General features: G+C 36.7%; 3 protein-coding genes across 3 annotated transcripts; all 3 read right to left on the minus strand.

Moving 5' to 3' along the window:
* Positions 1-74: 74 nt before the first annotated feature.
* On the minus strand, positions 75-3,209 carry LOC134812944 (proteasome subunit beta type-5-like). Its single transcript, XM_063820566.1, has 5 exons — positions 3,051-3,209; positions 2,310-2,427; positions 1,953-2,127; positions 711-860; positions 75-552 (listed from the first exon to the last, which is right to left on the minus strand). The coding sequence occupies exons 1-5, from the start codon at positions 3,179-3,181 to the stop codon at positions 362-364; spliced, it is 765 nt and encodes a 254-aa protein (XP_063676636.1). The 5' UTR covers positions 3,182-3,209; the 3' UTR covers positions 75-361.
* Positions 3,210-3,389: 180 nt separating this feature from the next.
* Positions 3,390-5,848, minus strand: LOC134812184 (uncharacterized). Its single transcript, XM_063819427.1, has 7 exons — positions 5,722-5,848; positions 5,476-5,538; positions 5,248-5,356; positions 4,930-5,083; positions 4,425-4,770; positions 4,082-4,264; positions 3,390-3,905 (listed from the first exon to the last, which is right to left on the minus strand). Exons 1-7 carry the CDS (start codon positions 5,765-5,767, stop codon positions 3,706-3,708), a joined length of 1,101 nt encoding a protein of 366 aa, XP_063675497.1. The 5' UTR covers positions 5,768-5,848; the 3' UTR covers positions 3,390-3,705.
* Positions 5,849-6,134: 286 nt separating this feature from the next.
* Positions 6,135-10,778, minus strand: LOC134812147 (nuclear cap-binding protein subunit 3-like). The gene is made up of 10 exons (XM_063819381.1): positions 10,536-10,778; positions 10,127-10,388; positions 9,753-9,894; positions 9,487-9,629; positions 9,233-9,352; positions 8,886-9,014; positions 8,676-8,763; positions 8,247-8,475; positions 7,764-8,064; positions 6,135-7,600 (listed from the first exon to the last, which is right to left on the minus strand). Exons 1-10 carry the CDS (start codon positions 10,755-10,757, stop codon positions 7,260-7,262), a joined length of 1,977 nt encoding a protein of 658 aa, XP_063675451.1. The 5' UTR covers positions 10,758-10,778; the 3' UTR covers positions 6,135-7,259.
* Positions 10,779-16,057: the final 5,279 nt, after the last annotated feature.

Consider the following 16,057-nt stretch of genomic DNA (forward strand, 5'->3'; position numbering starts at 1 on the left):
CTGTGTAGTACAGTAATTATAGAATTAAATCATGTTACATTATCGATGGAAATAATAGAAATTAAACGCATTGATTCTATTCAAATATTTTGTACATCAACTAGTACATATATAATTATAATAGTCGATAATAGACAATTCGGCAAGGGAACAAGTACGTGGTTACATACTACATAGTACAAATATAAGTAACCTTATAATAATACGTCATCAATGTAATGATAACCGACAAAAAGCCGTACCAAAAATGATACAAAGGAGCCAGCCTCAATTGCCCAGATTTTACAAATAGCACCCTCTACTAAGTGGTATTCCTTGTCCGATATATCAGGTAAACTTGTAGCAAAATCTAAACACAAGTTTAATTCCTCTCCTCTAAACTCTGATAGTACATCTGGCTGACGTCTGTCTGGGACACCTTTACCCAGCCGTCCTGTTTCATGTGATAAAGGTTGACCACACCACCGGACATGGCGTCACGATGTGCTGCGTGCATGATGGCCTTGCGTCCCAGGTCACAGGCGTCCTCAACAGACATCTCGTATTTGTAACCTGAGGGATATCGTGTACTTAGCATATATCTATAATGAACAACAGTCTGAGCAATCGAGATTTTAAAATGTGATGAGTAAATAGAGAGCTATAAACTGATTTTAGTACATTAAATGTTCTCATATTTTCGCCAACTTCAAAAAGACGTAACTACTTACCAGTGTCCATAACACCGTATGCGTAGGTAGACCCAGACCCAACACTGAACATGTAGTTGGTAGTTCTCTGGCCGTCACTGTCAACGTAGTACAGACCGGGTCCTCTCTTGTCCCATCCACACACCATCGTTCCCATAGACAGTCCCATACCTGGGGGTGGAGGAATGTAAAGGGGGGCGGGAGGAATTTAGAGGGAACATAGTTCACTGGTTGCTTTTAAAGATCTTATCATATAAATAGACTCGACTCAGCGCTTCAAGTCACATCTTCAGACAGCAATAACTCAAAGTCATTCTTGAAACTTTTAAAAGCACTTTATTTTCGCCTCAAAAGGAAGCTAATGCATGAGAACCCAGACCGTCGCGTGATGCGTGACCTTGTATTAAATATTCTCTCAAGTTTAAGTCAGAAATTACACGTCTGTCGTCTGATGGAATTGTACTTTAGGTTGAGGCCATGAATTTACAGAGACACTTTTAATACTTTTAACACTACTATATATATAATTATATATAGTAGTGTTGAAAGTATTAAAACAAATAAATATTAACAAATATATTATAACAAATAATCTGAGTTCTAGGGGATGTATTATCCAGGGTGCTTATTGAGTAAAGTGTTAGGAATGGGTCCCAATCCTAATTGATGTCTACAATTTAAAGGCTCTACTTTAATGAAAATAACTGCGGCGTCTTTATCGACCGCAAGCATCTAGAAGTTTACAATATAGATTACATTTTACAGCTACCGAGTTATTATTATAATAATAATCAACATAATTGTCTAGCCAGGGTTATCAATACTCCGCACCATGTTTTTGTTAATACCAGTAAGAAATTATTTACCGAAAGAGATCACATTATCACAAATATACCTAATTTATAAATGACACTGAGAACATCTTTAAACGATAAAGTATAAATATCGCATTTAACATAATTGTAACATGATGTCTTGTAACATGGCTTGCAGCAGCGAAAGAGGAAAAAGTTAGATACATTTCTATTATTATTGTATATACTCTGTTATATATTGTAGATGATTTTTAATCAAATTATTATTTATTATGAAATCAATAATGAACAAAACAAGGAAAGTTTTTTGAACAAATCAGTGTTTCCCGACCAGTCCAACTCTATACAACTATCTTTACATTAGGAAACATAATACGTTGAGTTTGGTTAAATAGCTTAATAATGTATTATTATATTAACCAAACAAACTCATTCCCACTTGACCTACCTTTGTACTGATAGACCATGTTGGAGAGAATCTTACTGGCAGCAGCCACACTGATCCTCTCTCTGTTCCTGAGCTGGTAAATCCTACACTGCTTCGCCAGGAGTCTCTCCCAGAAGGAGCAGTCAGCCGCTCCTCCAGCCATTGTACCGAGCAGGTACGGGTTTATCTCAATAACCTGGAGAGGAGGTCGAGTGTAAGAACTGGGTGGCGAGTGTGGTAAAAAATGATCTAGTGATCATCGATTTGAAAGTGTGATCATAATAGATATCATTTGGTATGACACCTCAAATATATAATAGTGTTTTACAATGGAGTTTGTGGGAAATGTATCCACAGTGATAAATTCCAATAGCATACCTTCTTCACGGTTTGAGAAGCAATGTAGCTACCAGCTGTAGCTCTGGAGTCCACAGCGACGATAACTCCGTGCTTGAACTTGAACGCCAATGTAGTTGTACCAGTGTGAAACTTTATCCTGAGTGAGTTAACGTTAAAAATCATCTCTGAAGTTAACTTTCCCACGTGTTCATGACTGTCTTGGTTCACGTTCTAAACCAAGTTATAACCTAGTAATATTACCAAATAACCATATTGAAACTGTTATAATAATCTGTACAATTTTAGAATTATCAGTAAGATAACACATTTTATATCTGAATATTTACTTGTATTGAATAATGCTAAGACGGGCTCGGATTGATCTACCAGAGTAGTCCCTCTAAAACTCCGTTTTAAAACGGGCCTCTATTGCATTGTAACACTTACAGCCTAGAAAACATTACACAATGTAGTGCCAGATGGTATACAATTAGTACACACAGTACGTGTAGAGAGTGAAGTAACCCTGATCTAAAACCGTCAGATCTTGTAAGAGTATATATCTAATGACATGTGACATGTGTCATGTGATGTGTGCCATGTGTTGTGAGGAAGTATTAACAGTAACTACAACCAGTCGTGTACAACAGCTGCCAAATCCAGAGTATGTTGCAACTAGTGGTTGCAACAAAGAGTGATCATCAGAGAGTATTGTGGTATTATATTATTATATTACCATGTTATATTTCTGACCACGTGATTGGTTAACAACCCACTCACTTGTTGTCAGCAGATGTTGTGTTCTGGAACTCATTAACGAAAGTAGCTGGGTCAGTGTGGGGCAGGTACTCGAAACTCTCCTCCTCCGGCATTACTCCTGTGTCAGTACTGAGCAGACTGCCACAGTCCATGCTCTGGTATGCTGCTGCTAATGCTGCCATTCTATTGTGTTGTGGTTAAGTAGAGGTGGGTACTGATCAATATTGGGGAGAATCGTCTTCAGGAGGAATACGCGTTGAACTAAGCGATTAAAATGGACATTTTTCAGATCTTGTTATTCAACAAATCAGATTCTTTAGATTGGATATGTAACTAAACAGCAGTTAGTAAGACAGCAAGTGTAGATTTAGGGTAATAAATAAATTAGAAGTGTAAAAATATAAATTAGCCTCAGACAGTAATGACGATGTAAACAAAATAAAACTAAACTTAATCAAGAGCCTCAAGTTACACCGCGCCGATCAATCCGTACATAATAATTAATATATAATCGAACCTTGATCTGTGCAGAAAATTTCGGAGGTCACGTCCGGACTCCGATCACGATACAATCCGTGTAGTACTTATCAAAATTCATCTCGTACTAGAACAGAAATCTGAATTCGCACAACAACCGCTAACAAACACCATGGGTGTATTCTAAAACGAAGCTAGACTATTCCTTGTACTTCTTCCCGAATATGCTTTTTCTCTGATAACGCTTCTCTGGCTCTGATTTGGGGACCCACAGTTTCTCGTACCTATTCGTATCGCTTCTTCTCGGCCGCAGGTGACGGGAGCTCTTCATGAACCTTTTCTGTCGTTTTTCTTCTCTGTACTCTAATCGGAGTGGCACAAAGTGAGGGATTTCTAGATCTGAGGATGGAGTAAAGTGTGATCCAACGCAGCTTAAAAACTTGAATTATAGCTTATAGTTTAAATGTATGTTTATTAACTTAAATAGGCTTTGAGGCGAGCTCTCACTTGCTATAACTAATCCAAAAACACCCATAAAACTAAAGAATTATAAACTAAAAACACAATTGACTCACTGGACTGAGGGTCGATAAGAGGTTCAGGTACTGGCTCCTGCAGTTCAGTCTGATCCGGAGTTAAGTCACGTACTGACTGTAACGTACCATAAATATCAGGGTCGTCCCGGACTTGGTAGCTGATCACCTTAACTGACTCAAGTAACGGCGAGTACATCGGAATGTAGTTCTCTACTCCGTAACCTGGGTAACGGGGTAAGGAGGCTGCAGCTTAAATTAAGGGTAATTAATTAATTAGGGTAATCAAGGGTAATTAATTAAGTGTTGTAATTACTTATAACGAGCATGACAGTGATTGGAGATTTGACAACTAAGCATGACTCGATAAAATATCATCACTAACCATAACTCGTTACGTTCTTCCTGATAATGAAGAATGCGTCCAGATCTTTGTGCTCCTTCTCGATAACCAGCCCACCGTACGTGACTGGCCGAGTCAAATCCCACTTGGACCTCAACTTGACCTCCACAAAACTGCCAACATTGACAAAGGGCAGGTCCATGCCTTGTCTCCGCTTCCACATCTCCCTTAGATCGTGGTACAGAACAAAGTCTGTTGGTTTTTGCATTTCTATTTTGATGATCTTTTCTCTGACCTCAAACTGGCGGGTAAAACCGAGCTCCTCCATCTCGTGTTGTCCTGGATCTTGTAGGAACATGGCTCTTTCGCACTCTCTCTCGAACATTACCTGGCGGAGTGCACCTTTAAGAGTTGTGCTTTGAAATTCAATATAATATTCAAGTTATATCAAGCGAATGTGCAAAAATAATTTAACAGCGTCTAGAATATTGACACCAAAATCTCCCTAACTCAATTTCCAAGCACTCACGCCAGTGAAATAAAATACCTTGCGTTGCCAATCATTGATGTCAAGATGTGGAAGGAAGTTAGGTGACAAAGCAGGGTAATCTCCTCGGAGATAGGACGCTACATTCCTTATGTTAGTTCCAGGGAACTCGAACACAAACCTCCTGCTCTCTGATCTGCAGTTGTCCATGACACTGGGGGAGGTTTAGGTGGTTATATTTTGGAAATGACAACAGGGAGGGCCAGGGGATTAGTGGATTGTAAGATTTAGAGGTCACCTCTAAATCTTACAATCCAATAATCCCCTGGCCCTCCCTCTCTAAGAGGTGATTGATTCATCATCGGATGAAAACTTTACCTGGGTTGGATTTCCTCTATGATATCATGCTCCTCCGAAGTGTGGAGATGATCTGAGGCTTCGAGATGATCCCGTGCATTTAGAGGTAACTCTGTGAGCCCTTCGCTCTCTGAAATATTAAAATTGCATATCAAATTAGCTAAAATATTACATTTTCATAAATTTCTTCCTTTAACTCTTTAAACAAACGTAGAAATATTAATGTTACAGATTTGAAGATATATTTACCATCATTAGTGGACAAGACGCGTTCAGAAGATAAACATCTCACTGTTATACTAGGTCTCAGGACTGAAATAATATCTCAACTAAGCAAAATTGTAACTTAACTCTATACAAATTTCAAAACTATGTAACATAAAATTTACTGGACTGACTGAGGAGTCTTACAAAAGGTATGAACTTTGCTGTTGCCTTGATTCTTGACAATCGAAACAAGAAACAACTAAATGATGAAGTAAAGTTGCAACTTACATTGTTTGAGGGGCTGAAGAAGAAGACGCCGTGTTACCACACTCATAGGATCTGCCTCAGAAGGTTTCTCACTATATTTTAAAACAGCTGCAGGAATCACATCATACAATTACCAGTGTTTCCTCCTAGAGTCGAATAGTTTAGTTTAGTTAATAGTTTAGTATAGTTTAGCTAATAGTTAGAAAACTTACATGACGTATGGTAAAAGGTTTTTGTTAAAAGTTGTTATCTTAAGTTGTGAATAAGGCAATTAATTGTTTGCACCACCGACAACGAAGCTAAGGTAGAGCGATTGTACCGATACACAGACAAGCAAACAAACAAACAAACAGACTAACAAACACACAGACAAACACTCAATATTTCCTTGGTCATTAAAATCATTGTTCATTACTCAAGAAGACAAATTTGATGTAAAAAGAACTTAAGATCTCAAAACAGAGCACTGTAAGTTATAAATTATAATTAATTGTATTATTATTGATGATCAACTTTTAACTTAAACTATCTTAAATTTTCTGAAAAATCTGAATAAGTTGTTGTGAACGCATATAATAACTAATTTGTGACAAGAACATTGTGGCCGTGGATAAAAGGTATAGTACATATTAAAGCTGGCATGAACCTTAAATTTACCGATTGGTACTTTGGTAGTGATATTGAAAGCTAACATTCGCATTAAATAAATTACAAACTCTACTATAACTCTATAAGTATAGCAATTTTATCCTGGTATCATCATTGTGAAGATGTGTGTAATGTCTACATAATCCGGGAAAACTAGCCAAAAATTATTGTCTGCTTCAATAAAAAGAGAAATATTAACACTTTTCCAGTTGCCATATCAAACTGTTAAAATTAAATCCTTCGCTCTAAAAATATTTTCCAGAATTTATGAATTAACAAGTCGTCACGAACAAAAGAGAGCTAATAACCATTAACATTCTCAAAATTCTTGTACTAAATCTAATACCGCAAAATAACAAATAGTATAACTACAATAACCCTATCAGGTGCAGTTTGCAAGAAATATAATAGTAACAATTCGTACATATTTATCCGAAGGTCCGCTGTTTTTATTGCCTTTAGAATTTAGATGTTATGTTATAGAACGAGGAGAAAAATGAGTGTATACTTATTGAATAATATATAAATATAAATATGATATTATGAATGAAAGTTTCTAGACCAAATCTGTAACATTTCTGGGCATATAACTTTATCAACACGAAATGTACTAAAGAAAACTATAATGGTCAGACTTAGTTCGATAAAGCCATGGAAAATAATGATAAATGTATTAAAATTCGGGAAGTACAGAATTTCGGGAAGACAGTACGAAAGTTAAGTCAGAAGGATTAAACCAACTGCCAGGGACATAACATGATGAGTAAACTGAACCTCATCCCTCCCTCCCCAGCCCCCCATCCCTCCCCCAACCAATAATTAAAGTTTCTTAACAAATCTCAAACGTCAGCTTGCTTCATCATAACGTCTGCTGTTAGAGTGTTACAGTAATACGGTTGTATCTGCACAATTTATCTATTTCTTGAAGCTAGTTTGGATCTCAGATCATTTGAAGGTAGCACCCTAGGTCTCTTGACTTGATTTGGTGAAAGTGAGCTCCTTCCTCTCCGTTTCTTCCTGTTTATTCCGGCACCGTTACTGTTGCTCAATGGTTGTAAGCTGTTGCTTACAGTTTGTATCTGACTACTGATTTTAGGGCCAGCTGAGCGAATTGGGCGCACTACAGCTACGGATTTACTCTTGGGTTTTCTCCTTTCAACGTTGACTGGGGGACGTTTGACACTGATGGAGTTTTTCTTAGAGTGTTTCTTCTTACTTTTCTTTACTACCTCAGTTTTCTCTTCACTCGAATCTAAAATGGAGATTCTGTGTTAGAATCCAAGTAATCGTGTGTTGCGTTAAGACAATTTAATTTTTTTCAACTGGTATGGTGGAGTGTGTCGACGCTAATATAACGTTTATAGCACCCATAATTTTATTGTTTGAAAGCACTAACTAGTTCTACAATAAACTACCTGAACTGGATGAGTCACTGCTATCACTACCACTACTACTACTATTGGAACTGCTTGAACTTCCACTGCTGCTGGAATCTGAGTCACTGCCTGAACTGCTATCCGAGGACGCCTCCGATGACGAACTGTGGACTATCACAGCTTTCTTTGGAGATTTCTTATCCACTGGCCTCCTTTCTACTGGTCTTCTCTCCATTGTAACCGGTCTCTTCTCGACTGTTCTCTCTTGTTCTTCCTCTACGTCACTAGATGAGGCTTCTGATTCCGAGCTGTTTTCTGATGAGTCGTTATCTTTCAACACCTGTAAACAGCACAGTTATAAAGTTCAGATAGCAGCATTTAAAGGTCAAATTATAGATAAGCCCTCATGAGAAGGGCATTATCTACAAAAAATACTGGCATGAAATTTCAGTATCATGTCATGTTGTGCCTCTACCGCTAATAAAATCATAACAGCAACTAAAAAGATTTTTTAAAACTCGCCTCAAAATCAGCATTCTTCTCACTGCGATCTACTTCTATTGTCAGTGTCTCTATCAGAGGTTTACCCAGCTTATACTCTTCTTTAATCTGATCTACGTCTATCTTTCCTTTGTTCAGGTGTCTCCGTAGATCCGGAGGCTTCCTCTCGTTGCTCTTTCTCTTCACTTCCAGGTTCGTTTTCTTTTCTTCTGGCTCTTCTGGCTGGTTCTGCTTCGACTTCCGGTATTTACTGGGATAAATTATATTTAGCCCAACGCTATTTGTGAAAATGAGGTAAAATACCTTAGAATGATCTACGATTTGTTATAATAATAGTGTAAAATGAGTAAATTTACAATCCAAAGAAATGTGATTTACATTATATGATTAATCTAAACAATACCTAAACTCTAAAGCATACAAGTTACAACCATGGTTGAACACACATACTTAGTTTGAGTAATGAATGGCGCGTTGGGGTTGCCGTAGATACTGTAGTATCTACTGTTCTTATATGCTCCCTTCCTTTTCACATCCCCTGAAAAAGTTAAAATATTCAATCAAATTGTGTGCATTGTTAATTAATTGAACGCAATTTTTAGGAGATCGATCACATTAGACAGAAGAAAATGTATATCTAAGAAACAGGATCATACAAACCAGTATTTGCAAATCTCATGAAGAGGAGGTGAGCTTTAGGATTGTCTTTCAAAGCGAGTCTCCAGATTCCCTTGTACTCATCATCTGGAGGTCTGTCTAAAGTTCCTGGAATCAGGTAAAACTCGTCCTCTGGTGGAAAGTATAACATTTGTTACACGCTTGGAAATATAAAATTGAGTATTAATATTATAAATTAGAATGATGTTTATTGTTGGGATAATATCTGCGATACGATTTGATAGAAAAGAGCAGAGACTGATCGAAATAAAAACCGACATTTTCCATACAGTGTAACCATATTATATATATAATAAAATATCGGATATCTAAGCGAATTCAGGACGAACCTTCCTTTTCTTTCCGTCTGAGTTCAGCTTTAGTCTCCTCTAACTCCTCCGTAGTGAACTTCTTGCTGAGACTCATTAGTGCTCGTTTTACACTGTGCACATCTGACCAAACCACGTTACCTGACAACACGGTTAAGTTAACGCTAATAATCATGAAGCAAGAGAACACACACGTCATCAAACACATCTCCTCAAATTGATAACCAGGCATGATAATACAACGTCCCCCCCCCTCCCCCGCCCCGTCCACTTACAATGAGTATCGTCTATCCATTCTATGTGATGGGGAGAATAGTCAGCAAAGTAGTGTAGGATATCATCTGTACTGAGGTCGTCTGTTCCGTACAGATGAATTGCGTCAGGTCTCCTCTCAAACATTGTACCTTGGTTCTCCTCCCTGGGGTTTATGTTTTTCAGTAAGCCTACTTTAACGTATCACTGTAACATATCAGACAACACGAGAAAGGGGAATAAGTTACTAAGGTTAGTGGATAGTGGGATATTTGAAGTATTAACTTACTCATTTTCGTCTTCTATAGATACTTTGGAGTCATCTAATCTGCTTTTCTCGACCCGCTCATGTTTTCCAAAACGCTGCATTCTCATTTGTCTGCGGTATTTTGCTTCTTTTGAAGTAGGGTCAAAACCGGTCACGAACTCGCCTGAAATGTCAAATACAATTTTCAATAAAATCATTAATTTTAATCCGATACAATGCACGTGCGCTTTCTTGGAAGTCCAACTGATTCACGTTAAAGATGATTTGTAGATAATAGATTAGTGAGTCGTGCAGCCAATAAGGGGCCAACATATTATATTATATAGGACAGCTTCACCCAATATAAATACAAAACACCAGGCCAAGGTAACATGCCTTGATCGTTAAAGATTTACCTGCTTTGTTGAGGTAAACTTTCGGTTCCAATTTCGCTTCAACAATTTTAGGGGCCTCAATCCGCTGTCTCTTTGATTTTCTGGTGGGGCTTGTCGAATCTGTTTCAACTGAAAAAGCCTCGACTGGATCCATTGGTTTAACAGGGCTTTGAATTGGTGACAACGCTCTCTTTTTCGCCACATTTTCTACAGCCACAACATTTTCTTCAAGCTCGCTCTCATCTAGTTGAATGCCTTTCTTTTTTCTTTTCTTCTTCTTTTCCTAGGCATTTGATAATGAGCTTTAATAAAAATGGGACAAATCCGGTTTGAATCGTTATTAGAGAGGCTCAAACTTAAAAATTCGAAACAAAATCTAGAAAATTGAGGTCTACAAATGTTGACAAGCAGCAGTTGAAATGAGTGTTACCATAACCACAGTGTCCGTGTCGTTGGAATCCCCCTTGACAGATATCATCTGCATGATGTTCCGGACCTCTTCCTCCTCCTCTGAGTCAGGATAGTCAGGTAACTCTGCCAGGATATCTGCTGCCCGGGGGAGTGGCTCTAACTGAAAGTCTGGGTCAAAGTCGGACTCTTCTGTGTCTCTGTCCCCATCCTTCTGTTGGCCTGTGTCTTGAATGTCACTCATACTATCTTAATGAGTTTAGCTATAGGTTAGATGCGATGAGTTGGTGCATTGTTATTTATTTCTTTAAATAGTGGACTTGAATATTATTGTTATTTGAATGTTATTGTTATTTGTTAAAATTGCCATATTTCTCATTGAAAATCGACCCGACAGGTGGGTATCGATTACCTATAATACCCCTGACTTGGAGTAAATTTAAAGCGATTGTAGAGGTCGAAAGATACAAAGCTTCAAACACAAATTATGAAAAACGAACAAAAATTTAATTCAAAGTTATTAAATTTTCCAGTTAAAAAATGTTTAAAAATTCAACATCCACATTGAAACTGAGAAATAAAAAATCAATTACACACCCATACATAATCTCAAATAAAAAATAAATACAATAAAAATTCAGTTCAACTCATTATATATTAATTGATAGCTGTGTCATTTGGAAACCAAAATTGCATGGTAAATTAAATGCAATGCATAGTATACCCATGAAAATTGTGGTGTGTGCAAATTGAAATGAGTAAATCAAATATTCCTATAATTCAATCACAGTAAATAGCTTTACGTTAACTCTATACCTTAATTAAGTTAATAAACCAATTTTCATAGAATAATATAAAATTGTAGCATTTATAGTTTTAAAGAAGCACCATAGCAAATTTTTATAAATTGTGATTCAATAAAATCAATCATCTTAAATCGAGTCATTGCAACGCTACTTACTTGAATAAATCAACCTTAACTGAAATCTTCGATAGCGTTTCACAAATTCAAAAACTTCCCATTTAGAGAGAAGTTTCAAGGATATCAACTGAATTGGTTGATTGTCTAAGTCCAAAGCCAAGAGGTAAAAATGTAACAACTTTGATGAATGTATATTTATGTCCACAGGAGTCACCTTTACAGAAAAACCACAATCTGATTTGTTGAGATAGATTCTCATTTGTAACCTGTGATTCTTTATAGGACACTTGTTAACATGACAGAGATTGGATAAACTTCCAGTTTCAGGCTGAATGTGTCCATTGTGATTTATTTGGTGTAGAAGGTAATCTTTTTTAAGAGTAGCTGAAACAAGAAATGTGTTCTCATTGCCACATTTTGAAATGACGTGAACTGCTTTTTGTAGTACTGAGTTGAAAATAGCCTGAATATCGTTGACAAATATTGCTGAAATCGGATTAAGATCAAATGCACACATGAGAGGCTTGTGAAATTTGTTTAAAAATGGGGACTTACTAATTTGTACCCAGGTAAAAACAAGGTCAATACAAAGATAGGCAAAATCTAATCGGGTTTTCACAATACTATTTTGATGCTTCAAGTGAAGTTCCTTGTCATATCCTGTACAAATAAACTGCACCACATCTTCGAAAGTAAAGTCTATCCAATTCCTCTTAATGAAAACACCAGAGGATTCTTTGCTTGGAACTATAGAAACTGATGGACTCTTCATCACCAAGTTCTCTTGTTTCTCTTCTTGACTGATAGTAATTTTAGTACAATTAATATGAGATATTGAAGATGGTTTTGACTTCTGTTTTAATGGCTGATATATAACTTTTAGAACAAAATTGGGATACTGGCTGCTTATCTCGAGAATTTCAGCTTTTGTGTGAATTTTTATAGAAAAAATGTTTTCAACATACTCCCTTTTATTGAGTGCAAGTAGGTAAAAGTGAGCAAGATTTTTAGAATGAATATTATCATTCGATTTGAATGGCACTGAGAAAGCTTCAACTGGATCATTTGCTGTTTTCTTAAGTAAAACAAACAGTTCGATTTTGTGATCTATGATTTTGCACAATCGAAACTGGCAAACTTCATCAGGATCAATAAGGAATATACAGCCATTCTGTTGAATACATTTCTGAACGTGGCTTCGTGACATAATCTTTGATGATATGAAGAATGTGTTATCATTACTGTCTTTAAAATCAACACCGCGAATTGATTTTTCAGCAGTAGAAAGTACTTCTTCCACATCAAGTAGATACTCCCTTGAAAGGCCTTTATCATTGAAATTACTAAACAACCGAGAAAAGCTGCTGCTATTCATCTGTTGCTTCTTGAGAAATATCCATGTAAAAATCAAGTCTATTTTCAAGTAATTTTGAACACTATCTTGTTCAATGGTCTTTGCAATATTCATTACATCAGCAAATAGAAGAGATTTCAATAATTTTTTGTCATGAACAAACTTTGATACGTCTTTCACTTTGGATTTTTTTCCATTGAAACATAAAGAGGTTGTGTCTTTCTCAGACTTGTTTTCTACTTTAAGGAAGTAGAATCTATGTCTTTGGCCACAATACAAATACTGCTTGCCGGTTTACTCTTGCTCTCTGCTTTAACTTTTACCATCTCTTTTACAATAGATTCATGGTAAGCATTTTCATTATCTATATTTGTTGATAAGGAGACAGAATCACAAAAATACTTATCCTTGATTACTTTCAGCTGAAGTATGTCTGACGGTTCTGTAATACTTTTTGTCATTTCAGTAAAAAACATGTCAAGCATAACTTGATTCGGCAAAATTGCTGGGATCAACCAATCTTTGGTGTCACGTTCTGACCACATTATCTTCAAAATGGTTGGAACATTTTTTGACTGTGTCAAAAGCTTGATTATTTCCCTGCCATTCTTTGTGATAAGACCCTGGTACAAATGAACTTTTTCATTTGAAAACCACTCTGACACACATCTTATGTATGTTTCAACACTTGATATGAGTTTCATAAAGGCTCCTTCACACTGTTCTTGCATTGATGAGATCTTGTAAAAAGATGCAAAATGATAAAAGTAATAAATTGTACCTAGATCCATATTCATAGTATCGCCATGCAAATAAAGCAAACATTCACGAAGGATATTCTCAGACCCAGGGAACTGCAAACTATTGTCCAATAAGATTTCTTCTGCTCCTGAATATATTAGTTCCTCGAAAACTGGGCTATGTAGCACAAGCAAGACAGAATTTACTAAAAAATTTGTTTGATTTACTCTGATAAGAACAATCTGAGCAACATCAAAAGACTTGAAGAACCTAGTAATATTCTTTTGATTAGGAAGAGATATTGAATGTGTACTTTCATCCATTCTTCTGTTGCTCTATGTTTGCAAATGCATACTATAAATGATGAAGTTTTGATGAAGTGTTCAGAAACACCTGTTAATACTATAACAATAATAGGTTGACACCCAAAAGTAAACTTCTGTCAATAGGATACAAGGATACAAGGATACAAGGATACAAGGATACAAGGATACAAGGATACAAGGATACAAGGATACAAGGATACAAAAGTGATAATTACTGTATTGAGTACACTATAGTTGTAATTCTGAAATAATTTAAGTTACACAATTCTAATTATTTACAAATGTGTAGGGATAATTTAGAAATGTTATATAATGCTAGTTTTAGAAAAATAAATAAATCGAGTTTGTATGGTTCAATTTTATTTTAAGGTCCTATAGCATTATACACTTGCCAGTATTTGAGTAGAAATCTGGGCTCTTATAATAGGCTGTATATTGTTCGTTCACAGAGGTTGTGGCAGCTGATACGGAACCTTGTCAGACTTTTTCGAACATCAGGACTCAGGTATTTTGATAATTCGTAGATATGCCTCTGGTTCGAAATCATGTTTAATTAAGTTATAGAATTCTAGTTTTAGCGGGGAGGCCTTGGCAGCTTTCCAGGTATTCACGAATTCTTCCCTCGTGTTATGACTGATTTGGGTGGAGAGCTTAGATTTTGAGGAAGATGAGGGCCAGGGGGTGAAGTTTTTCATTCCAATGCACTTTTTATCGGTTGTATTCATAAACATGAAGCTAAAGTCATATGTGGGCAATTCCACGTAGTGTAATTCACACTTTGCACAAAATTTAGCTTTTAATTGCATGCTAATTGTAGGCTAACATTAGCAGCATCAACTTAATAACACCAGAATGTGTGTGTGTCTGTGTGTCTGTCTGTCTGTCTGTCTGTGTGTAATTTCCGAACGGTTATACAAAAAAAACGGTAATAGTTACGGGACTGGTTTTTTCGGTATAGTGCCGACAAAACTCTGATGAAGCCCATAGGAATTTTTTTTTAAAATCGGCCGGTGGTAAGTGGTTTAATTGATGGTTTTGTACCACAAATGTTACATAAAATTGCTTGAGCAGAACGGCAAGAGTTACGGGGCTTGCTCTCTCTCTCTCTCATTACTGTGTAATATGTTATAGCTGCATTTAAGTAGCGTCATAATTGGATTAGCCCGGAAGATTTGCTGTAATGTTATACCTTAAGCTTATTAGGGGAGGGAGGACTGTTAGTGTTTGGGGTCTGTTTGGACTGCAGAGAGAGAGAGAGAGAGAGAGAGAGTTCATACGACAATGTTATGCGTGTTTTCAAATATAATATGCGGGTGTGGTGCGGAGTTAACAAGGGTTAATTTCTATAACGATTTAAATAAAAATAGAAAGCGGTTCAGGACGAGAGTGATGAGGTGTAATACTCGGTGTTCAGACCTTATGATGATGGAATGTGGTGCCTCATGGCTAATAATGATTTAATTATCCACAAGAAATAACTGATTATGAGATTATTGTTTAAGAAACTATTGGGTCACCTAATGCGGGTTTTGACTCAGCGGGTAATTACTCCTACCCTTTTTAACTGCGGCAGTGAAATCCCGGCCGTAGGCCGGGTTACACTAGTGATAATATAAAGTCAGAATGAAGTTTAAACGTTTGTGATGATGTGGCAACAAAAGTTTAATGTCTATCTCTTATACTTTTTATGTGAGCAGCATTTTAAAAAGTAGGCGTTATTCACAGGCATAATTTGGTGTTTTAGAAATCTTGCCTTAAAATTGCAATTCGTGCCCCAGTGTAATAGCAGAAGTTACAATAAGGCTTGATCACAATAAAGTACACATTTTTTCAACTTCCTATGTCCTTCCTAACATAAATTTGTGGAATGTGTGTAGTACAGGGACAATATAGGAAGTAAACGTTATTCACATTTGGACGTAGTGTAACTCACACTCTGCCCAGTTGCTCTGTTTGTGCGTTGTATTGATGTTTGCTTGTTCTTGATTTGGTTGCTGCTATTGTAAAATGGTGAAGTAGACTGACTATTACTGATTTTAAATTAAATTGACTACTAATCGGTCCAATTAGATACTGGTAATGGTGTAGATTACACCCTACTGCCATACCACAGTGGTCGGGCGCCCATGCGAGGTAGACATAAGATATAGGCATGACTAAGGGGTATGATATACCACAAAACATGTGTTCTAGGGGTATCT

This window comes from Bolinopsis microptera, chromosome 3 (assembly GCF_026151205.1).
Source record: "Bolinopsis microptera isolate Bmic1 chromosome 3, MBARI_Bmic_1.0, whole genome shotgun sequence".
Classification (NCBI taxonomy): domain Eukaryota; kingdom Metazoa; phylum Ctenophora; class Tentaculata; order Lobata; family Bolinopsidae; genus Bolinopsis; species Bolinopsis microptera.

Coding starts and splice junctions, on each gene's coding strand:
- LOC134812944 (XM_063820566.1), bottom strand. CDS start 3,181: ATGGACTGTGGCAGTCTGCTCAGTACTGACACAGGAGTAATGCCGGAG. Junction 2,428..3,050: donor ACAACATCTGCTGACAACAA/GTGAGTGGGTTG, acceptor TAACTCACTCAG/GATAAAGTTTCACACTGGTA. Junction 2,128..2,309: donor CTTCTCAAACCGTGAAGAAG/GTATGCTATTGG, acceptor CCTCCTCTCCAG/GTTATTGAGATAAACCCGTA.
- LOC134812184 (XM_063819427.1), bottom strand. CDS start 5,767: ATGAGTGTGGTAACACGGCGTCTTCTTCTTCAGCCCCTCAAACAAT. Junction 5,357..5,475: donor CGTCTTGTCCACTAATGATG/GTAAATATATCT, acceptor TTAATATTTCAG/AGAGCGAAGGGCTCACAGAG. Junction 3,906..4,081: donor TCTTATCGACCCTCAGTCCA/GTGAGTCAATTG, acceptor CTCCATCCTCAG/ATCTAGAAATCCCTCACTTT.
- LOC134812147 (XM_063819381.1), bottom strand. CDS start 10,757: ATGAGTGACATTCAAGACACAGGCCAACAGAAGGATGGGGACAGAGAC. Junction 9,630..9,752: donor TCTATAGAAGACGAAAATGA/GTAAGTTAATAC, acceptor CATAAACCCCAG/GGAGGAGAACCAAGGTACAA. Junction 9,015..9,232: donor CAGACGGAAAGAAAAGGAAG/GTTCGTCCTGAA, acceptor ACTTTCCACCAG/AGGACGAGTTTTACCTGATT.